General features: G+C 46.6%; 1 protein-coding gene across 4 annotated transcripts in view; it reads right to left on the reverse strand.

Moving 5' to 3' along the window:
• The window catches only part of LOC118380696 (neuroligin-3-like), a 470,695-nt gene that overhangs the window by 285,569 nt on the left and 160,161 nt on the right, over window positions 1–24,965 (reverse strand). Inside the window, exon 4 of one of the 4 annotated variants that reach the window (XM_052516122.1) lies at window positions 17,438–17,497. The exons of the other annotated variants lie outside the window; for them this stretch is intronic. Coding sequence (XP_052372082.1) covers window positions 17,438–17,497 — 60 coding nt within the window. The remainder of the gene's footprint in view (window positions 1–17,437; window positions 17,498–24,965) is intronic. 4 annotated transcript variants of the gene reach the window in all.

Consider the following 24,965-nt stretch of genomic DNA (forward strand, 5'->3'; position numbering starts at 1 on the left):
GTGTGCCAGTCAGTATGGATCAGTGTTGTAGGCTGTGGACATTCCTCAGTGTGTCAGTCAGTATGGATCAGTGTTGTAGGTTGTGGACATTCCTCAGTGTGTCAGTCAGTATGGATCAGTGTTGTAGGCTGTGGACATTCCTCAGTGTGTCAGTCAGTATGGATCAGTGTTGTAGGCTGTGGGCATTCCTCAGTGTGTCAGTCAGTATGGATCAGTGTTGTAGGCTGTGGGCATTCCTCAGTGTGCCAGTCAGTATGGATCAGTGTTGTAGGCTGTGGACATTCCTCAGTGTGTCAGTCAGTGGGGATCAGTGATGTAGGCTGTGGACATTCCTCAGTGTGTCAGTCAGTATGGATCAGTGTTGTAGGCTGTGGACATTCCTCAGTGTGTCAGTCAGTGGGGATCAGTGTTGTAGGCTGTGGACATTCCTCAGTGTGTCAGTCAGTATGGATCAGTGTTGTAGGCTGTGGACATTCCTCAGTGTGCCAGTCAGTATGGATCAGTGTTGTAGGCTGTGGACATTCCTCAGTGTGTCAGTCAGTATGGATCAGTGTTGTAGGCTGTGGACATTCCTCAGTGTGTCAGTCAGTATGGATCAGTGTTGTAGGCTGTGGACATTCCTCAGTGTGTCAGTCAGTATGGATCAGTGTTGTAGGCTGTGGACATTCCTCAGTGTGTCAGTCAGTATGGATCAGTGTTGTAGGCTGTGGACATTCCTCAGTGTGTCAGTCAGTATGGATCAGTGTTGTAGGCTGTGGGCATTCCTAAGTGTGTCAGTCAGTGGGGATCAGTGTTGTAGGCTGTGGACATTCCTCAGTGTGTCAGTCAGTATGGATCAGTGTTGTAGGCTGTGGGCATTCCTCAGTGTGCCAGTCAGTATGGATCAGTGTTGTAGGCTGTGGACATTCCTCAGTGTGTCAGTCAGTATGGATCAGTGTTGTAGGCTGTGGACATTCCTCAGTGTGCCAGTCAGTATGGATCAGTGTTGTAGGCTGTGGACATTCCTCAGTGTGTCAGTCAGTATGGATCAGTGTTGTAGGCTGTGGGCATTCCTCAGTGTGTCAGTCAGTATGGATCAGTGTTGTAGGCTGTGGACATTCCTCAGTGTGCCAGTCAGTATGGATCAGTGTTGTAGGCTGTGGGCATTCCTCAGTGTGTCAGTCAGTATGGATCAGTGTTGTAGGCTGTGGACATTCCTCAGTGTGTCAGTCAGTATGGATCAGTGTTGTAGGCTGTGGGCATTCCTCAGTGTGTCAGTCAGTATGGATCAGTGTTGTAGGCTGTGGACATTCCTCAGTGTGTCAGTCAGTATGGATCAGTGTTGTAGGCTGTGGACATTCCTCAGTGTGCCAGTCAGTATGGATCAGTGTTGTAGGCTGTGGACATTCCTCAGTGTGCCAGTCAGTATGGATCAGTGTTGTAGGCTGTGGACATTCCTCAGTGTGCCAGTCAGTATGGATCAGTGTTGTAGGCTGTGGACATTCCTCAGTGTGTCAGTCAGTGGGGATCAGTGTTGTAGGCTGTGGGCATTCCTCAGTGTGTCAGTCAGTATGGATCAGTGTTGTAGGCTGTGGACATTCCTCAGTGTGTCAGTCAGTGGGGATCAGTGTTGTAGGCTGTGGACATTCCTCAGTGTGTCAGTCAGTATGGATCAGTGTTGTAGGCTGTGGACATTCCTCAGTGTGTCAGTCAGTATGGATCAGTGTTGTAGGCTGTGGACATTCCTCAGTGTGTCAGTCAGTATGGATCAGTGTTGTAGGCTGTGGACATTCCCCAGTGTGTCAGTCAGTATGGATCAGTGTTGTAGGCTGTGGGCATTCCTCAGTGTGTCAGTCAGTATGGATCAGTGTTGTAGGCTGTGGACATTCCTCAGTGTGTCAGTCAGTATGGATCAGTGTTGTAGGCTGTGGACATTCCTCAGTGTGTCAGTCAGTATGGATCAGTGTTGTAGGCTGTGGACATTCCTCAGTGTGTCAGTCAGTATGGATCAGTGTTGTAGGCTGTGGGCATCCCTCAGTGTGTCAGTCAGTGGTTCTATCTCTGAGGCCATGGACATACCTTGGTTCTATCTCTGTATGGCCATGGACAGACCTTGGTTCTATCTCTAAGGCCATGGACAGACCTTGGTTCTATCTCTGTATGGCCATGGACAGACCTTGGTTCTATCTCTAAGGCCATGGACAGACCTTGGTTCTATCTCTAAGGCCATGGACAGACCTTGGTTCTATCTCTGTATGGCCATGGACAGACCTTGGTTCTATCTCTAAGGCCATGGACAGACCTTGGTTCTATCTCTGTATGGCCATGGACAGACCTTGGTTCTATCTCTAAGGCCATGGACAGACCTTGGTTCTATCTCTAAGATCATGGACAGACCTTGGTTCTAAGATCATGGACAGGCCTTGGTTCTATCTCTAAGATCATGGACAGACCTTGGTTCTAAGATCATGGACAGGCCTTGGTTCTATCTCTAAGATCATGGACAGACCTTGGTTCTAAGGCCATGGACAGACCTTGGTTCTAAGGCCATGGACAGACCTTGGTTCTAAGGCCATGGACAGACCTTGGTTCTAAGGCCATGGACAGACCTTGGTTCTATCTCTAAGGCCATGGACAGACCTTGGTTCTATCTCTAAGGCCATGGACAGACCTTGGTTCTATCTCTAAGGCCATGGACAGACCATGGTTCTATCTCTGTATGGCCATGGACAGACCTTGGTTCTATCTCTATGGCCATGGACAGACCTTGGTTCTATCTCTAAGATCATGGACCTTGGTTCTAAATCATGGACAGACCTTGGTTATAAGATCATGGACAGGCCTTGGTTCTAAGATCATGGACAGGCCTTGGTTCTATCTCTAAGATCATGGACAGACATTGGTTCTATCTCTGTATGGCCATGGACAGACCTTGGTTCTATCTCTAAGATCATGGACAGACCTTGGTTCTATCTCTGTATGGCCATGGACAGACCTTGGTTCTATCTCTGTATGGCCATGGACAGACCTTGGTTCTATCTCTGTATGGCCATGGACAGACCTTGGTTCTATACTACAGAGGATCACACAGTCACTGTTATTTTGGACGGTGAAAATACTATTGAAAAATGTCTGTTGCACGGCGGTAGCTATTTTAAGCTCGAGCTCCTCAGAGCTCCAGTACACATCATCAGGAGAGGAGAGATGGGGAAGAGGAGAGATAGAGAGATGCAGAGAGAGGAGAGAATGGGAAGAGGAGAGATAGAGAGATGCAGAGAGAGGAGAGATGGGGAAGAGAGAGGAGAGATGGGGAAGAGGAGAGATAGAGAGATGCAGAGAGAGGAGAGAACGGGAAGAGGAGAGATGGAGGGAGAGGAGAGATGGAGGGAGAGATGGAGGGAGAGATGAAGGGAGAGGAGAGATGGAGGGAAAGATGTAGAAGAGAGATGGAGGGAGAGATGGAGAGATGGAGGGAGAGATGAAGTGAGAGGAGAGATGGAGAAGAGAGATAGAGGGAGAGGAGAGATGGAGGGAGAGATGGAGAGATGGAGGGAGAAATGGAGGGAGAGATTGAGAGAGGAGGGATGGGGAGAGGAGAGATAGAGGGGAGAGGAGAGAGAGGAGAGATGGGGAGAGGAGATAGAGGGAGATATGGAGGGGAGAAGAGAGAGAGGGAGATATGGAGGGGAGAAGAGAGAGAGGAGTAGAGAGCTGGAGGAGAAGACAGATGGTGGAGAGATGGATGGAGAGATGAGGAGAGATGGAGCAAGAGGAGAGATGGAGGGAGAGATGAGGAGAGATGGAGCAAGAGGAGAGATGGAGCAAGAGGAGCAACATGATACTTCAGAGCACTTTTCAACATGTCAGTGACACAGCACTCTCTGCGATGGACTTTCAACAATGCTGATATTTGATATTTTGCGTAACAGATGTATTATCTGTCCATTTTATAATTTATTTTAATTTCTAAAGTGACTATGCAATAAATCTGTAAGGAATTCAGTATAGCGTGTGTGTGTGTTTCGATGGGTGTGTGTGTTTGTGTTTCGATGGGTGTGTGTGTGTGTGTTTCGATGGGTGTGTGTGACGTCTCTGCACGCCTATTCCCCCGATCGTAACATCTCAACTGGAAACTGGATGGTTTGAATGACCTTTGTGAGAGGTTGAGAAGGTGCTATCCTCCACCCCAGAATCCCAGCCGGTGTGTTTATGCATTAAAGATGGTGTAGCTAACGCCACAGACACAGCCTTTGATGTTCTCTGTGAAGCCAGGCCCCTGGAAGGGATAGGGCAGCAGGAGAGAGAGGGAGGGGGACGGAAGGAGGGAGGGCTCAATCGAGAGAGTGGGAGAAAGCAGAGTGAGAGAGAAAGAGGGACAAAGGAAGAAAATAACTATATAATTTTCAGTCTATAACCCAGACTCCCCTCTCAGTCTATAACCTAGACTCCCCTCTCAGTCTATAACCTAGACTCCCCTCTCAGTCTATAAACCAGACTCCCCTCTCAGTCTATAACCCAGACTCCCCTCTCAGTCTATAACCCAGACTCCCCTCTCAGTCTATAAACCAGACTCCCCTATCAGTCTATAAACCAGACTCCCCTCTCAGTCTTTAAACCAGACTCCCCTCTCAGTCTATAAACCAGACTCCCCTCTCAGTGTATAACCCAGACCCTCCTCCCAGTCTACAACAAGGACCCTCCTCCCAGTCTACAACACAGACCCTCCTCCCAGTCTACAACCCAGAACCTCCTCCCAGTCTACAACCCAGACCCTCCTCTCAGTCTACAACCCAGACCCTCCTCCCAGTCTACAACCCAGACCCTCCTCCCAGTCTACAACCCAGACCCTCCTCTCAGTCTGTAACCCAGACCCTCCTCTCAGTCTACAACCCAGACTCTCCTCCCAGTCTATAACCCAGACCCTCCTCTCAGTCTACAACCCAGACCTTCCTCCCAGTCTACAACCCAGACCCTCCTCTCAGTCTACAACCCAGACCCTCCTATCAGTCTATAACCCAGACCCTCCTCTCAGTCTATAACCCAGACCCTCCTCCCAGTCTATAACCAGACCCTCCTCTCAGTCTATAACCCAGACCCTCCTCCCAGTCTACAACCCAGACCCTCCTCCCAGGCTACAACCCAGACCCTCCTCCCAGTCTACAACCCAGACCCTCCTCCCAGGCTACAACCCAGACCCTCCTCCCAGTCTACAACCCAGACCCTCCTCCCAGTCTACAACCCAGACCATTCTCTCAGCCCTGTAAACAGTAGTTCAGCTAGATCTCTATACATTACAGTCTACTGCTGAGGTTCTGTCTTTCACACTCAGACCCCGAGGACAGTTGTTAGCCCCCTGAGCTAAAGGCTAGCCTCTTGGGAGTGGGTTGAAAACCCAGATGGGGTAGTCGTATGTTACACGTCGGTATTCCACGGTAAAATAATCACAGTGCTGTATTATAAAAAACGAGTTCACTGCATTCCTCCCCTCATACATGTCCATTCTTTAGATGAAACATCAGCATTAGCATGGTTTCACGTTCCTGTTCATTCTATGCCACTGAAGGCTATAAAGGAAAGCATAAACAGCAGCAGCCTTTCTTACTCAGTAACAGATCAGCCATTACAGCTGTGATCCTAATCTTGGAAAGGGGCTAAACAGTACCGTTCCAAAAATATCTTGGCTTCAAGAGGCATAATTCCTCTTCTCTAAGACATCAGAGAGAATGGGATATTGTTGGGGCAGGGAGGGGAGGCCGTGTGTGTGTGTGTGTGTGTGTGTGTGTGTGTGTGTGTGTGTGTGTGTGTGTGTGTGTGTGTGTGTGTGTGTGTGTGTGTGTGTGTGTGTGTGTGTGTGTGTGTGTGTGTGTGTGTGTACGTGCACATGTGTGGCTGGCTGGCTGTGTTGGAGAAGGGATGCAGTGAGGGCTGGATGGTGGAATTAATGTTAATCCCAACACAGGCGGAGCTCAGATCTCTGGCCCAGCTAGGCTGGGGAGATGGAGAGGGTGTGTTTGTGTATGATTGTGTATGATTGTTGAAGTGTGTGTGTTGTGTTGCGTGTAGGAGGGGTGGTGGTGGTCTCTGTGTGTGTGTGTGTGCTCCCTACTCCCTGATTAGAGCTCCAAGCATTTGGCAATCCAAGCCAAGTCAGTAACACACACATTCATTCCTCAACCTCCGCAGTGTGTGTGTGTGGGGGGAGCGAGAGAGGCAGAGGCAGAGAGAGACACAGAGAGAGACACAGAGAGAGAGACACAGAGAGAGAGAGGCAGAAACAGAGAGAGAGACAGAGACAGAGAGAGAGGCAGAAACAGAGAAAGAGACAGAGAGAGAGATAGAGAGAGACAGACAGAGAGAGATAGTCCTTTAACCATTTGTACATTGTTAAAACACTGTATATATATAATATGACATTTGTAATATCTTTATTGTTTTGAAAGTTCTGTATGTGTAATGTTTACTGTTAATTTTTTATTGTTTATTTCACTTTATATATTATCTACCTCACTTGCTTTGGCAATGTTAACACATGTTTATGCCAATAAAGCCCTTGAATTTAATTGAATCGAATTGACAGAGAGAGAGACAGAGAGAGGCAGAGAGAGAGGCAGACAGAGAGACAGAGAGAGAGGCAGAGAGACAGAGAGAGAGGCAGAGAGAGTGACAGACAGAGAGGCAGACAGAGAGACAGAGAGAGAGGCAGAGAGAGAGGCAGAGAGAGAGGCAGACAGAGAGACAGAGAGAGAGGCAGAGAGACAGAGAGACACAAAGAGACAGAGAGAGAGGTAGAGAGAGACAGAGAGACAGAGAGTCAGAGAGACAGAGAGACAGAGAGAGAGGTAGAGAGAGACAGAGAGAGAGAGAGACAGAGAGAGAGGTAGAGAGAGACAGAGAGACAGAGAGACAGAGAGAGAGGTAGAGAGAGACAGAGAGAGACACAGAGAGAGGTAGAGAGAGACAGAGAGAGACACAGAGAGAGGTAGAGAGAGACACAGGGAGAGGTAGAGAGAGACACAGAGAGAGATGGAGAGAGACAGAGAGACAGAGAGACAGAGAGAGAGGTAGAGAGAGACAGAGAGACAGAGAGACAGAGAGAGAGGTAGAGAGAGACAGAGAGAGACACAGAGAGAGGTAGAGAGAGACAGAGAGAGACACAGAGAGAGGTAGAGAGAGACAGAGAGACAGAGAGACACAGAGAGAGGTAGAGAGAGACAGAGAGAGACAGAGAGAGGTAGAGAGAGACAGAGAGAGACACAGAGAGAGGTAGAGAGAGACAGAGAGACAGAGAGAGAGGTAGAGAGAGACAGAGAGAGACACAGAGAGAGGTAGAGAGAGACAGAGAGAGACACAGAGAGAGGTAGAGAGAGACAGAGAGACAGAGATAGAGGTAGAGAGAGACAGAGAGAGACACAGAGAGAGGTAGAGAGAGACAGAGAGAGACACAGAGAGAGGTAGAGAGAGACAGAGAGACAGAGAGACAGAGAGGTAGAGAGAGACAGAGAGAGACACAGAGAGAGGTAGAGAGAGACACAGAGAGACACAGAGAGAGGTAGAGACAGAGAGACAGAGAGACAGAGAGAGGTAGAGAGAGACAGAGAGAGACACAGAGAGGTAGAGAGAGACAGAGAGAGACACAGAGAGGTAGAGAGAGACAGAGAGACAGAGAGAGAGAGAGAGGTAGAGAGAGACAGAGAGAGACACAGAGAGAGGTAGAGAGAGACAGAGAGAGACACAGAGAGAGGTAGAGAGAGACAGAGAGACAGAGAGAGAGGTAGAGAGAGACAGAGAGACAGAGAGAGAGGTAGAGAGAGACACAGGGAGAGGTAGAGAGAGACACAGAGAGAGATGGAGAGAGACAGAGAGACAGAGAGACAGAGAGAGAGGTAGAGAGAGACAGAGAGACAGAGAGACAGAGAGAGAGGTAGAGAGAGACAGAGAGAGACACAGAGAGAGGTAGAGAGAGACAGAGAGAGACACAGAGAGAGGTAGAGAGAGACAGAGAGACAGAGAGACACAGAGAGAGGTAGAGAGAGACAGAGAGAGACAGAGAGAGGGAGAGAGAGACAGAGAGAGACACAGAGAGAGGTAGAGAGAGACAGAGAGACAGAGAGAGAGGTAGAGAGAGACAGAGAGAGACACAGAGAGAGGTAGAGAGAGACAGAGAGAGACACAGAGAGAGGTAGAGAGAGACAGAGAGACAGAGATAGAGGTAGAGAGAGACAGAGAGAGACACAGAGAGAGGTAGAGAGAGACAGAGAGAGACACAGAGAGAGGTAGAGAGAGACAGAGAGACAGAGAGACAGAGAGAGAGGTAGAGAGAGACAGAGAGAGACACAGAGAGAGGTAGAGAGAGACAGAGAGAGACACAGAGAGAGGTAGAGACAGAGAGACAGAGAGACAGAGAGAGAGGTAGAGAGAGACAGAGAGAGACACAGAGAGAGGTAGAGAGAGACAGAGAGACACAGAGAGAGGTAGAGAGAGACAGAGAGACAGAGAGACCTGGAGGTAGAGAGAGACAGAGAGAGCACACAGGTAGAGAGAGACAGAGAGAGACACAGAGAGAGGTAGAGAGAGACAGAGAGACAGAGAGACAGAGAGAGAGGTAGAGAGAGACAGAGAGAGACAGAGAGAGAGGTAGAGAGAGACAGAGAGAGACACAGAGAGAGGTAGAGAGAGACAGAGAGACACAGAGAGAGATGGAGGGAGAGAAAGAGGGACCCAGTCTGTCTCTCTCAACACCAGGCACAATACATCACCTCCACTTGCCATGTTCCACCTCAGAGATTTAACACCAACACCAGAAATCCATCCACCGCTGCATTTCCATAACCTGGATCTTCCAGCACCAGGTAGAGGTGATTGAGACACACTGTTTAACAGTTGGTCCTGGATCTTCCAGCACCAGGTAGAGGTGATTGAGACACACTGTTTAACAGTTGGTCCTGGATCTTCCAGCACCAGGTAGAGGTGATTGAGACACACTGTTTAACAGTTGGCCCTGGATCTTCCAGCACCAGGTAGAGGTGATTGAGACACACTGTTTAACAGTTGGTCCTGGATCTTCCAGCACCAGGTAGAGGTGATTGAGAGACACTGTTTAACAGTTGGCCCTGGATCTTCCAGCACCAGGTAGAGGTGATTGAGACACACTGTTTAACAGTTGGTCCTGGATCTTCCAGCACCAGGTAGAGGTGATTGAGACACTGTTTAACAGTTGGCCCTGGATCTTCCAGCACCAGGTAGAGGTGATTGAGACACTGTTTAACATTTGGTCCTGGATCTTCCAGCACCAGGTAGAGGTGATTGAGACACACTGTTTAACAGTTGGCCCTGGATCTTCCAGCACCAGGTAGAGGTGATTGAGACACACTGTTTAACAGTTGGTCCTGGATCTTCCAGCACCAGGTAGAGGTGATTGAGACACACTGTTTAACAGTTGGTCCTGGATCTTCCAGCACCAGGTAGAGGTGATTGAGACACTGTTTAACAGTTGGCCCTGGATCTTCCAGCACCAGGTAGAGGTGATTGAGACACACTGTTTAACAGTTGGTCCTGGATCTTCCAGCACCAGGTAGAGGTGATTGAGACACACTGTTTAACAGTTGGCCCTGGATCTTCCAGCACCAGGTAGAGGTGATTGAGACACTGTTTAACAGTTGGCCCTGGATCTTCCAGCACCAGGTAGAGGTGATTGAGACACTGTTTAACAGTTGGCCCTGGATCTTCCAGCACCAGGTAGAGGTGATTGAGACACTGTTTAACAGTTGGCCCTGGATCTTCCAGCACCAGGTAGAGGTGATTGAGAGACACAATGTTTTACAGTTCAATAACAGGCCTGTAAAATATATCTGATTGTTAGCTAGGGGGGTAAATTATTGAACTCTACTGTATCTTGGCCCTGGATCAATCTGCAGCAGGAGGGTCGAGAGTAGAGAACACACTTTCAGGTTATATGAAAGGGTGTTCTAGGGTTCCCCAGCTAGCTCCAGTCCCAGAGGAGAGTTACTGGGGTGTGCAGGCTTCTGTTCGTGCTCATCACTAACACAGCTATCACATAATCAACTGATCATGATCTTCAGTCTGGATCTTTAGTTGAATGAGATGTGTGATTGCGGAGCTGTAACAAAAGCCTACACGGACAGTATCTCTCCAGGACCACTCAGAGCTACAGCAAGCCCTGTTGAGATAGCCTGGCTGAGACCTAAAGGAGTGAGAGGATATAACAAGCCCTGTTGAGATAGCCTGGCTGAGACCTAAAGGAGTGAGAGGATATAACAAGCCCTGTTGAGATAGCCTGGCTGAGACCTAAAGGAGTGAGAGGATATAACAAGCCCTGTTGAGATAGCCTGGCTGAGACCTAAAGGAGTGAGAGGATATAACAAGCCCTGTTGAGATAGCCCGGCTGAGACCTAAAGGAGTGAGAGGATATAACAAGCCCTGTTGAGATAGCCTGGCTGAGACCTAAAGGAGTGAGAGGATATAACAAGCCCTGTTGAGATAGCCTGGCTGAGACCTAAAGGAGTGAGAGGATATAACAAGCCCTGTTGAGATAGCCTGGCTGAGACCTAAAGGAGTGAGAGGATATAACAAGCCCTGTTGAGATAGCCTGGCTGAGACCTAAAGGAGTGAGAGGATATAACAAGCCCTGTTGAGATAGCCTGGCTGAGACCTAAAGGAGTGAGAGGATATAACAAGCCCTGTTGAGATAGCCTGGCTGAGACCTAAAGGAGTGAGAGGATATAACAAGCCCTGTTGAGATAGCCTGGCTGAGACCTAAAGGAGTGAGAGGATATAACAAGCCCTGTTGAGATAGCCTGGCTGAGACCTAAAGGAGTGAGAGGATATAACAAGCCCTGTTGAGAGGAGTGTTGTCCAGTTCCAGGTCCGTCTCACATCAATGAAGACATATTGACCATGAACAAAGAGCCATCCTCTGAATCATGTTTAGCTACTGATAGGCAGCTCTGTCACACACACACACACACACACACACACACACACACACACACACACACACACACACACACACACACACACACACACACACACACACACACACACACACACACACACACACACACACACACACACACAGACACAAAGGTATCACCTACACTGCCGTGGTGCATCAGCTCCCTCTCACTGGGTTTTTTGTTCTTGCTGCCCGCTATTTCTGAAACTATCTGCCGCCATTGTCGCAACCCCTATTACCAGCCTGTTCAACCTCTCTTTCATATCGTCTGAGATCCCCAAGGATTGGAAAGCTGCCGCAGTCATCCCCCTCTTCAAAGGGGGAGACACCCTGGACCCAAACTGCTATAGACCTATATCCATCCTGCCCTGCCTATCTAAGGTCTTCGAAAGCCAAGTCAACAAACAGGTCACTGACCATCTCGAATCCCACCGTACCTTCTCCGCTTTGCAATCTGGTTTCCGAGCCGGTCACGGGTGCACCTCAGCCACACTCAAGGTACTAAATGATATCATAACCGCCATCGATAAAAGACAGTACTGTGCAGCCGTCTTCATCGACCTCGCCAAGGCTTTCGACTCTGTCAATCACCAAATTCTTATCGGCAGACTCAACAGCCTCGGTTTTTCGGATGACTGCCTTGCCTGGTTCACCAATTACTTTGCAGACAGAGTTCAGTGTGTCAAATCAGAGGGCATGCTGTCCGGTCCTCTGGCAGTCTCTATGGGGGTGCCACAGGGTTCAATTCTCGGGCCGACTCTTTTCTCTGTATATATCAATGATGTTGCTCTTGCTGCGGGCGATTCCCTGATCCACCTCTACGCAGACGACACCATTCTATATACTTTCGGCCCGTCATTGGACACTGTGCTATCAAACCTCCAAACGAGCTTCAATGCCATACAGCACTCCTTCCGTGGCCTCCAACTGCTCTTAAACGCGAGTAAAACCAAATGCATGCTTTTCAACCGATCGCTGCCTGCACCCGCATGCCCGACTAGCATCACCACCCTGGATGGTTCCAACCTTGAATATGTGGACATCTATAAGTACCTAGGTGTCTGGCTAGACTGCAAACTCTCCTTCCAGACTCACATCAAACATCTCCAATCAAAAATCAAATCCAGAGTCGGCTTTCTATTCCGCAACAAAGCCTCCTTCACTCACGCTGCCAAGCTTACCCTAGTAAAACTGACTATCCTACCGATCCTCGACTTCGGCGATGTCATCTACAAAATGGCTTCCAACACTCTACTCAGCAAACTGGATGCAGTCTATCACAGTGCCATCCGTTTTGTCACTAAAGCACCTTATACCACCCACCACTGCGACTTGTATGCTCTAGTCGGCTGGCCCTCACTACATATTCGTCGCCAGACCCACTGGCTCCAGGTCATTTACAAGTCCATGCTAGGTAAAGCTCCGCCTTATCTCAGTTCACTGGTCACGATGGCAACACCCACCCGTAGCACGCGCTCCAGCAGGTGTATCTCACTGATCATCCCTAAAGCCAACACCTCATTTGGCCGCCTTTCGTTCCAGTACTCTGCTGCCTGTGACTGGAACGAATTGCAAAAATCGCTGAAGTTGGAGACTTTTATCTCCCTCACCAACTTCAAACATCAGCTATCCGAGCAGCTAACCGATCGCTGCAGCTGTACATAGTCTATAGGTAAATAGCTCACCCTTTTTCACCTACCTCATTCCCATACTGTTTTTATACTGTTTTTATTTATTTACTTTTCTGCTCTTTTGCACACCAATATCTCTACCTGTACATGCCCATCTGATCATTTATCACTCCAGTGTTAATCTGCAAAATTGTATTATTCGCCTACCTCCTCATGCCTTTTGCACACATTGTATATAGACTGCCCATTTTTTTTTCTACTGTGTTATTGACTTGCTAATTGTTTACTCCATGTGTAACTCTGTGTTGTCTGTTCACACTGCTATGCTTTATCTTGGCCAGGTCGCAGTTGCAAATGAGAACTTGTTCTCAACTAGCCTACCTGGTTAAATAAAGGTGAAATAAAATAAATAAAATAAAAAGGTGATGTGTATTAAATAGCATTAGTTTAGCTCGATAAAGAATAGACACGTCACGAGAGAGGGAGAGAGAGAGAGAGAGAGAGAGAGAGAGAGAGAGAGAGAGAGAGAGAGAGAGAGAGAGAGAGAGAGAGAGAGAGAGGGGGAGAGAGAGCAGTGTGCCATCACAGCAGCAAGATTTGTGACCTGTTGCCACGAGAAAAGGGTAACCAGTGAATAACACACACCATTGTAAATACAACCCATATTTATGCTTATTTATTTTATCTTGTGTCCTTTAAGTAGTAGTACTACTCAGGACAGTGTGTCGGTACTGAGCAGTAATACTCAGGACAGTGTGTCGGTAGTGAGCACTACTACTCAGGACAGTGTGTTGGTAGTGAGCAGTAATACTCAGGACAGTGTGTCGGTAGTGAGCACTACTACTCAGGACAGTGTGTCGGTAGTGAGCACTACTACTCAGGACAGTGTGTCGGTAGTGAGCAGTAATACTCAGGACAGTGTGTAAGTAGTGAGCAGTAATACTCAGGACAGTGTGTCGGTAATGAGCACTACTACTCAGGACAGTGTGTCGGTAGTGAGCAGTAATACTCAGGACAGTGTGTCAGTAGTGAGCACTACTACTCAGGACAGTGTGTCGGTAGTGAGCAGTAATACTCAGGTCAGTGTGTCAGTAGTGAGCACTACTACTCAGGACAGTGTGTCGGTAGTGAGCAGTAATACTCAGGACAGTGTGTCGGTAGTGAGCAGTAATACTCAGGACAATGTGTCGGTAGTGAGCAGTAATACTCAGGACAGTGTGTCAGTAGTGAGCACTACTACTCAGGACAGTGTCGGTAGTGAGCACTACTACTCAGGACAGTGTGTCGGTAGTGAGCAGTAATACTCAGGACAGTGTGTCGGTACTGAGCAGTAATACTCAGGACAGTGTGTCAGTAGTGAGCACTACTACTCAGGACAGTGTCGGTAGTGAGCACTACTACTCAGGACAGTGTGTCGGTAGTGAGCAGTAATACTCAGGACAGTGTGTCGGTAGTGAGCAGTAATACTCAGGACAGTGTGTCAGTAGTGAGCACTACTACTCAGGACAGTGTCGGTAGTGAGCACTACTACTCAGGACAGTGTGTCGGTAGTGAGCAGTAATACTCAGGACAGTGTGTCGGTACTGAGCAGTAATACTCAGGACAGTGTGTCAGTAGTGAGCACTACTACTCAGGACAGTGTCGGTAGTGAGCACTACTACTCAGGACAGTGTGTAAGTAGTGAGCAGTAATACTCAGGACAGTGTGTCGGTAATGAGCACTACTACTCAGGACAGTGTGTCGGTAGTGAGCAGTAATACTCAGGACAGTGTGTCAGTAGTGAGCACTACTACTCAGGACAGTGTGTCGGTAGTGAGCAGTAATACTCAGGTCAGTGTGTCAGTAGTGAGCACTACTACTCAGGACAGTGTGTCGGTAGTGAGCAGTAATACTCAGGACAGTGTGTCGGTAGTGAGCAGTAATACTCAGGACAATGTGTCGGTAGTGAGCAGTAATACTCAGGACAGTGTGTCAGTAGTGAGCACTACTACTCAGGACAGTGTCGGTAGTGAGCACTACTACTCAGGACAGTGTGTCGGTAGTGAGCAGTAATACTCAGGACAGTGTGTCGGTACTGAGCAGTAATACTCAGGACAGTGTGTCAGTAGTGAGCACTACTACTCAGGACAGTGTCGGTAGTGAGCACTACTACTCAGGACAGTGTGTCGGTAGTGAGCAGTAATACTCAGGACAGCATAGGGTTATCTGAGAATGGATCATGTAATGTCTCCCTCAACACTACAGGATCTATATACCTTTGTCATGCATTGACTACCTCAACACAAAATGAAAACATAGCCTGTGCATGCAAACACAAGCAAGCGTGCACACATACACACACACACACACACACACCCACACACACCCACACACAAACACGCACACACACACACGCACACACACACGCACACACACACCTAACACACACATACACCTAACACAAACATACACCTACCCACCCCCCCCATATAAGCAGGGGCTTTACACAGATCTCTAACATCCGGTATGCATCATCTGTTCAAGCCCTCACCCTGGGAACACAAGCAGGAACAACAATAACAACAACATCATCAACAACAACAGGGGTTTGGTTTATAGTTGGGGACCGAAGCGGTTTCTGTCGCTATAGTGAATGATCTCTTCAAGATCCACCCTGAGCCGGGAATATACCAAGATGAATATGGAGAGTTAATGATGAGACTGCTGAGCAGAAACTTCAAATGTTTTCGTCCTCTCTCTCTCCTCTTCATCGTTCCCCCTCTCTCCTTCTTAATCATCTTCACTAGAACTACAGAACTCCCTCCCTCACGTTCTCGTTCTCTCCTCCCTCACATTCTCTCTTTCAATCCTCCCTCACGTTCTCTTTCTCTCCTCCCTCACGTTCTCGTTCTCTCCTCCCTCACGTTCTCTCTTTCCTCCCTCATGTTCTCTTTCTCTCCTCCCTCACGTTCTCGTTCTCTCCTCCCTCACGTTCTCTCTTTCTCTCCCTCACGATCTCGTTCTCTCCTCCCTCACATTCTCTCTTTCAATCCTCCCTCACGTTCTCTTTCTCTCCTCCCTCACGTTCTCTTTCTCTCCTCCCTCACGTTCTCGTTCTCTCCTCCCTCACGTTCTCTCTTTCAATCATCCCTCACATTCTCTTTCTCTCCTCCCTCACGTTCTCGTTCTCTCCTCCCTCACGTTCTCTCTTTCCTCCCTCATGTTCTCTTTCTCTCCTCCCTCACGTTCTCGTTCTCTCCTCCCTCACGTTCTCTCTTTCTCTCCCTCACGATCTCGTTCTCTCCTCCCTCACATTCTCTCTTTCAATCCTCCCTCACGTTCTCTTTCTCTCCTCCCTCACGTTCTCGTTCTCTCCTCCCTCACGTTCTCTCTTTCTCTCCTCCCTCACGTTCTCTTTCTCTTCTCCCTCACGTTCTCTCTTTCTCTCCTCCCTCACGTTCTCTCTTTCTCTCCTCCCTCACATTCTCTCTTTCTCTCCTCCCTCACGCTCTCTTTCTGTCCTCCCTCACGTTCGCTCTTTCTCTCCTCCCTCACGTTCTCTCTTTCTCTCCTCCCTCACGTTCTCTTTCTGTCCTCCCTCACGTTCTCTTTCTGTCCTACCTCACGTTCTCTTTCTCTCCTCCCTCACTTTCTCTCTTTCTCTCCTCCCTCACGTTCTCTTTCTGTCCTCCCTCCCTCAAGTTCTCTTTCTCTCCTCCCTCACATTCTCTTTCTGTCCTCCCTCATGTTCTCTTTCTGTCCTCCCTCACGTTCTCTTTCTCTCCCTCACGTTCTCTTTCTGTCCTCCCTCACGTTCTCTTTCTCTCTCCCCTCCCTCACGTTCTCTCTTTCTCTCTCTGTCTATGTGTTTGAGTGTTTGAGTGTGTGTGTTTGTTTGTATGTGTGTCTGTGTGTTTGAGTATGTCTGCTCATTTGAATGTGTGTGTGTGTGTGTGCCTGTGTGTCTGTGTTTATGTGTGTTTGAGAGTGTGTGTGTGTGCTCGTTTGAATGTGTGCAAGGCAGTGTGTGTGTGTTTGAGAGTGTGTGTGTGTGCTCGTTTGAATGTGTGCAAGGCAGTGTGTGTGTGTGTATGTGTGTGTGTGTGTGTGTGTGCGTGTGTGTGTGTGTTTGTGAGTGTGTGCTCGTTTGAATGTGTGCAAGGCAGTGTGTGTGTGTGTTTGTGTGTCTGTGTGTGTGTGTGTGTGTGTCTGTGTTTCTGTGTGTTTGATAGTGTGTGTGTGTGTGGGTGTGTCCATGCGTGCATGCAACTTTCACTACCATGTCATTATCACAGCTAATACTACTGCCTTCTTCCACACCCGAGGACGTTCAGCTACACTACGGCCCCTGTAACACTATCAATCTCTCTACAGGAGGACTTTGCACTGGTTCAGACGGAGGCCAGTCGCTTTACTGTTGCTGCTGTCTGAACAATACTTTCAGCAGGGTAACATATTTCATGGCTATGGAACATGTTTCCACTTGACAAAAGTACAGCAGACAATTTGCGCGCGTGCACACACACACACACACACACACACACACACACACACACACACACACACACACACACACACACACACACACACACACTTTATGCAGAATTTGTTTAAATGTGATGCAGAACTGAAGTGCATGATGATGATGAGTTGGTTGATGGTTGATTGCTTCAAAAACGCTTGACCATAAATCAACCAAACATGACCATTAATCAACCAAATAAGATCAGAAATCAACCAAATAAGACCATAAATCAATCAAATGAGACCAGAAATCAACCAAATGAGACCAGAAATCAACCAAATAAGACCATAATGATGTATTCACTACAACTGAATAAACCATGCACCATCTTTTGGTCACCAAGGGAAATACCTTCGTCTTCGTCACCATCGTTATCCGATAAATCCTCTGCCTGTTTTTTGCCTTGTGCCCCTATTAGCAGAGCAAGGAGAGACACAGAGAAGCACAAGACATTCAAAACAGCATGTTTGTCAAGACAGAGAGGAGGAGAGAGGAGCTACAATACACTACATTATTTACAGTCATGTAGGACAACAAAAAACAATGATTTTTAAAAATACAAAGATCCCTTAATTAAACAACTCAAAAAATGACCTTAGATAGGTGTCTCACCTGAGATATATATAAAAAAAAGAATATTCACAAGATACACTAGATATCTAAAAGTATGTGGACACCCCTTCAAATGAGTGGATTTGGCTATTTCAGCCACCCCCGTTGCTGACAGGGGTATAAAATCGAGCACACAGCCATGCAATCTCCATGGACGAACATTGACAGTAGAATGGCCTTACTGAAGAGCTCAGTGACTTTCAACATGGCACCGTCATAGGATGCCAACTTTCCAACAAGTCAGTTCGTCAAATTTATGCCCTGCTAGAGCTTCCCCTGTCAACTGTAAGTGCTGTTATTGTGAAGTGGAAACTTCAAGGAGCAACAACGGCTCAGCTGCGAGGTGGTAGACCACATAAGCTCACAGAACGGTTTGGCGGATGCCAGGAGATGACTACCTGCCCGAATGCATAGTGCCAACTGTAAAGTTTGGGGGAGGAGGAATATTGGTCTGGGGCTGTTTTTCATGGTTCGGGCCCCTTAGTTCCAGTGAAGAGAAATCTTAACGCTACAGCATACAATGACATTGTAGATTATTCTGTGCTTCCAACTTTGTGACAACAGGTTGGGGAAGGCCATTTACTGTTTCAGCATGACAATGCCCCCGTGCACAAAGCGAGGTCCATGTACAAATGGTTTGTCGAGATCGGTGTGGAAAACCTTGACTGGCCTGCACTGAGCCCTGACCTCAACCTCATCAACCCCCTTTGGGAGGAATTGGAACGCCGACTGCGAGCCAAGCCTAATCGCCCAACATCAGTGCCCGACCTCACAAATGATCTTGTGTCTGAAAGGAAGCAAGTCCCAGCAGCAATGTTCCTTCTGTAGCTCAGTTGGTAGAGCATGGCGCTTGTAACGCCAGGGTAGTGGGTTCAATCCCCGGGACCACCCATACGTAGAATGTATGCACACATGACTGTAAGTCGCTTTGGATAAAAGCTTCTGCTAAATGGCATATATTATTATTATTATATTATTATTATCTAGTGGAAAGCCTTCCCAGAAGAGTGGAGGCTGTTATAGCAGCAATGTTCCAACATCTAGTGGAAAGCCTTCCCAGAAGAGTGGAGGCTGTTATAGCAGCAACATTCCAACATCTAGTGGAAAGCCTTCCCAGAAGAGTGGAGGCTGTTATAGCAGCAACATTCCAACATCTAGTGGAAAGCCTTCCCAGAAGAGTGGAGGCTGTTATAGCAGCAATGTTCCAACATCTAGTGGAAAGCCTTCCCAGAAGAGTGGAGGCTGTTATAGCAGCAACATTCCAACATCTAGTGGAAAGCCTTCCCAGAAGAGTGGAGGCTGTTATAGCAGCAATGTTCCAACATCTAGTGGAAAGCCTTCCCAGAAGAGTGGAGGCTGTTATAGCAGCAACATTCCAACATCTAGTGGAAAGCCTTCCCAGAAGAGTGGAGGCTGTTATAGCAGCAACATTCCAACATCTAGTGGAAAGCCTTCCCAGAAGAGTGGAGGCTGTTACAGCAGCAATGTTCCAACATCTAGTGGAAAGCCTTCCCAGAAGAGTGGAGGCTGTTACAGCAGAAATGTTCCAACATCTAGTGGAAAGCCTTCCCAGAAGAGTGGAGGTTGTTACAGCAACAACGAGGTGTTCGACTCCATATTAATGTGGGTTTTAAGAAGAGCAGGTGTCCACATACTTGTTGTCATGCAGTGTATGATACCAAACAAGAAGATCCGTTTGTATAAAAACCTCCTCATGTAACAACAGCGTTATTGAGGGTAGACTGGCACAGAGTCACACACCACTGGTGTCTCTGGCACTATGGAATCAGAATGTTGGATTCACTTCTACTTTGATGAAATCCCACAAACACTTGTTTAGCAGATGTGCTATGAATCGTCAATGCTTAGACAGAGAGCCACAGGTGTAGGTAGGTGTGTATCAGTGAATGTTGTAGTGAGTGATAGTGTTACAGACAGGTATGACATGGGTGGCAGGTGTCATTAAGGAAACACTGTCACTTCCTATCCTGTTGTCTTGGACCCAGACTGTGTGTGTGTGTGTGTTTAAACTACAGTAAGAATTTCAAACATGCCTTATCCAACCACCAGCCAACATGAGACTCTGAGTGTTTCTATAAGACTCTGAGTGTTTCCATGAGACTCTGAGTGTTTCCATGAGACTCTGAGTGTTTCCATGAGACTCTGAGTGTTTCCATGAGACTCTGGCTGTTTCCATGAGACTCTGAGTGTTTCCACAAGAATATGAGTGTTTCCACAATACTCTGAGTGTTTCCACAAGACTCTGAGTGTTTCCATGAGACTCTGAGTGTTTCCACAAGACTCTGAGTGTTTCCACTATGAGACTCTGAGTGTTTCCACAAGACTCTGAGTGTTTCCACAAGACTCTGAGTGTTTCCACAAGACTCTGAGTGTTTCCATGAGACTATGAGTGTTTCCACAAGACTCTGAGTGTTTCCACAAGACTCTGGGTGTTTCCATAAGACTCTGAGTGTTTCCATAAGACTCTGAGTGTTTCCATGAGACTCTGAGTGTTTCCATAAGACTCTGAGTGTTTCCATGAGACTCTGAGTGTTTCCATAAGACTCTGAGTGTCTCCATGAGGCTCTGAGTGTTTCCATGAGACTCTGGCTGTTTCCATGAGACTCTGAGTGTTTCCACAAGAACTCTGAGTGTTTCCACAATACTCTGAGTGTTTCCACAAGACTCTGAGTGTTTCCATGAGACTCTGAGTGTTTCCATTAGACTCTGAGTGTTTCCACAAGACTCTGAGTGTTTCCACAAGACTCTGAGTGTTTCCATGAGACTATGAGTGTTTCCACAAGACTCTGAGTGTTTCCACAAGACTCTGGGTGTTTCCATAAGACTCTGAGTGTTTCCACAAGACTCTGAGTGTTTCCACAAGACTCTGAGTGTTTCCACAAGACTCTGAGTGTTTCCACGAGACTCTGAGTGTTTCCATAAGACTCTGAGTGTTTCCACAAGACTCTGAGTGTTTCCACAAGACTCTGAGTGTTTCCACAAGACTCTGAGTGTTTCCACGAGACTCTGAGTGTTTCCACGAGACTCTGAGTGTTTCCACGAGACTCTGAGTGTTTCCACGAGACTCTGAGTTGAGTGTTTCCACGAGACTCTGAGTGTTTCCACAAGACTCTGAGTGTTTCCACGAGACTCCGAGTGTTTCCATGAGACTCTGAGTGTTTCTATGAGACTGAGTGTTTCCACAAGACTCTGACTGTTTCCATGAGACTCTGAGTGTTTCCATGAGACTCTGAGTGTTTCCATGAGACTCTGAGTGTTTCCACGAGACTCTGAGTGTTTCCATGAGACTCTGAGTGTTTCCATGAGACTCTGAGTGTTTCCATTTGATGCAGCTTGAGTATGCCAAAATAAGTTAGCATGAGTCAGTATAATGTATTATAGGCTGTACCAAATTACATTCTATTCCCTATACAGTACACTAAATAGGGGATAGGGTGCCATTTTGGACACTAATACATTCTATTCCCTATACAGGAGACTAAATAGGGAATAGGGTGCCATTTTGGACATAATTACATTCTCTGGCTGCAGTAGCGATAAGTAACAGTAGGGCCTGTAATACATCACAACACCTATTCTTCATGTTTCCCTGACAGCCAAACTAACCAGCAGGCTCCTACAAGCTCCTTCAGAAAATCACTTTCAAAGGAGACACTTGATGGGCTTTACTTGTTACATAAAATCTGAAGGCATCGAAGAGGAACTTCAAACACCCAACAGTTGTATGTGGTTAATAGAAGACGTTTGTATGTGGTTAATAGAAGACGTTTGTATGTGGTTCATAGAAGACGTTTGTATGTGGTTCATAGAAGACATTTGTATGTGGTTAATAGAAGACGTTTGTATGTGGTTAATAGAAGACATTTGTATGTGGTTAATAGAAGACATTTGTATGTGGTTAATAGAAGACGTTTGTATGTGGTTAATAGAAGACATTTGTATGTGGTTAATAGAAGACGTTTGTATGTGGTTAATAGAAGACGTTTGTATGTGGTTCATAGAAGACGTTTGTATGTGGTTAATAGAAGACATTTGTATGTGGTTAATAGAAGACATTTGTATGTGGTTAATAGAAGACGTTTGTATGTGGTTCATAGAAGACGTTTGTATGTGGTTAATAGAAGACATTTGTATGTGGTTAATAGAAGACGTTTGTATGTGGTTCATAGAAGACGTTTGTATGTGGTTCTTATGAGAAGTTTGTATGTGGTTAATAGAAGACGTTTGTATGTGGTTCATAGAAGACGTTTGTATGTGGTTCTTATGAGACGTTTGTATGTGGTTCTTATGAGACGTTTGTATGTGGTTCTTATGAGACGTTTGTATGTGGTTCTTATGAGACGTTTGTATGTGGTTCTTATGAGACGTTTGTATGTGGTTCTTATGAGACGTTTGTATGTGGTTCTTATGAGACGTTTGTATGTGGTTCTTATGAGACGTTTGTATGTGGTTCTTATGAGACGTTTGTATGTGGTTCTTATGAGACGTTTGTATGTGGTTCTTATGAGACGTTTGTATGTGGTTCTTATGAGACGTTTGTATGTGGTTCTTATGAGACGTTTGTATGTGGTTCTTATGAGACGTTTGTATGTGGTTCTTATGAGACGTTTGTATGTGGTTCTTATGAGACGTTTGTATGTGGTTCTTATGAGACGTTTGTATGTGGTTCATAGAAGACGTTTGTATGTGGTTCTTATGAGACGTTTGTATGTGGTTCATAGAAGACGTTTGTATGTGGTTCTTATGAGACGTTTGTATGTGGTTCATAGAAGACGTTTGTATGTGGTTCGTTTGTATGGTTCATAGAAGACGTTTGTATGTGGTTCTTATGAGACGTTTGTATGTGGTTCATAGAAGACGTTTGTATGTGGTTCATATGAGACGTTTGTATGTGGTTCTTATGAGACGTTTGTATGTGGTTCATAGAAGACGTTTGTATGTGGTTCATAGAAGACGTTTGTATGTGGTTCATAGAAGACGTTTGTATGTGGTTCATAGAAGACGTTTGTATGTGGTTCATAGAAGACGTTTGTATGTGGTTCATAGAAGACGTTTGTATGTGGTTCATAGAGACGTTTGTATGTGGTTCATAGAAGACGTTTGTATGTGGTTCTTATGAGACGTTTGTATGTGGTTCATAGAAGACGTTTGTATGTGGTTCATAGAAGACGTTTGTATGTGGTTCATAGAAGACGTTTGTATGTGGTTCATAGAAGACGTTTGTATGTGGTTCATAGAAGACGTTTGTATGTGGTTCTTATGAGACGTTTGTATGTGGTTCATAGAAGACGTTTGTATGTGGTTCATAGAAGACGTTTGTATGTGGTTCATAGAAGACGTTTGTATGTGGTTCATAGAAGACGTTTGTATGTGGTTCTTATGAGACGTTTGTATGTGGTTCTTAGAAGACGTTTGTATGTGGTTCATAGAAGACGTTTGTATGTGGTTCATAGAAGACGTTTGTATGTGGTTCATAGAAGACGTTTGTATGTGGTTCATAGAAGACGTTTGTATGTGGTTCATAGAAGACGTTTGTATGTGGTTCATAGAAGACGTTTGTATGTGGTTCATAGAAGACGTTTGTATGTGGTTCATAGAAGACGTTTGTATGTGGTTCATAGAAGACGTTTGTATGTGGTTCATAGAAGACGTTTGTATGTGGTTCATTGAAGACGTTTGTATGTGGTTCATAGAAGACGTTTGTATGTTGTTCATATGAGACGTTTGTATGTGGTTCATAGAAGACGTTTGTATGTGGTTCATAGAAGACGTTTGTATGTGGTTCATATGAGACGTTTGTATGTGGTTCATATGAGACGTTTGTATGTGGTTCATATGAGACGTTTGTATGTGGTTCATAGAAGACGTTTGTATGTGGTTCATAGAAGACGTTTGTATGTGGTTCATAGAAGACGTTTGTATGTGGTTCATATGAGACATTTGTATGTGGTTCATAGAAGACGTTTGTATGTGGTTAATATGAGACGTTTGTATGTGATTCATAGAAGACGTTTGTATGTGATTTGTATGAGTAATTCTTGTTGTGACATATTCCGTTGGCCTTTAATGGCAGAGCTGAGGACAACTATTGAGTGAGCATGTGGTTCTGTGCTCCAAAACTGTCTGAGTGTGTGTGTGTGTGTGTGTGTGTGTGTGTGTGTGTGTGTGTGTGTGTGTGTGTGTGTGTGTGTGTGTGTGTGTGTGTGTGTGTGTGTGTGTGTGTGTGTGTGTGTGTGTGTGTGTGTGTCTGTGTGTGCGTGCGTGCGTGCGTGCGTGCGTGCGTGTGTGTGTGTGTGTGTGTGTGTCTGTGTGTGTGTGTGCGTGTGCGTGTGCGTGTGTGTATGTGTGTGTGGGCGTTTGCGCCTGGCTGCCTGCATCTGATTTCACGTTCTAGACTTTTCACACACACACACACACACACACACACACACACACACACACACACACACACACACACACACACACACACACACACACACACACACACACATACACACATACACACACACTCTTCCTCCTCTCCCTGTAAACTCCACAGACTGAATCTCTGAATCTGCAGCTCAGTCAATAGGACACCCTGCTCTCTGAATGTTAACCACATTCTCCTTCCTGCAGAGGAAAGGTTCACTGACAATAGATGGGTCTCAGAGTTAAATATGAAAAAGGTCAGTGGGGAAAGAGGACTTAGTGAAATGTGAAACGTTACAATTCAGAGAGCTTCCATTCACTCTACCAATCCTCAAGAGGTCATTTCTCTTACCTGTCAGATTCCCTTCCAGACAGCCTGTTACTGTCTCTCTCCCTTCCAGACAGCCTGTTACTGTCTCTCTCCCTTCCAGATAGCCTGTTACTGTCTCTCTCCCTTCCAGACAGCCTGTTACTGTCTCTCTCCCTTCCAGACAGCCTGTATCTGTCTCTCTCCCTTCCAGACAGCCTGTTACTGTCTCTCTCCCTTCCAGACAGCCTGTTACTGTCTCTCTCCCTTCCAGACAGCCTGTTACTGTCTCTCTCCCTTCCAGATAGCCTGTTACTGTCTCTCTCCCTTCCAGACAGCCTGTTACTGTCTCTCTCCCTTCCAGACAGCCTGTTACTGTCTCTCTCCCTTCCAGACAGCCTGTTACTGTCTCTCTCCCTTCCAGACAGCCTGTTACTGTCTCTCTCCCTTCCAGACAGCCTGTTACTGTCTCTCTCCCTTCCAGACAGCCTGTTACTGTCTCTCTCCCTTCCAGACAGCCTGTTACTGTCT

The sequence above is a fragment of the Oncorhynchus keta genome, chromosome 4 (genome assembly GCF_023373465.1).
Source record: "Oncorhynchus keta strain PuntledgeMale-10-30-2019 chromosome 4, Oket_V2, whole genome shotgun sequence".
NCBI classification, from domain to species: domain Eukaryota; kingdom Metazoa; phylum Chordata; class Actinopteri; order Salmoniformes; family Salmonidae; genus Oncorhynchus; species Oncorhynchus keta.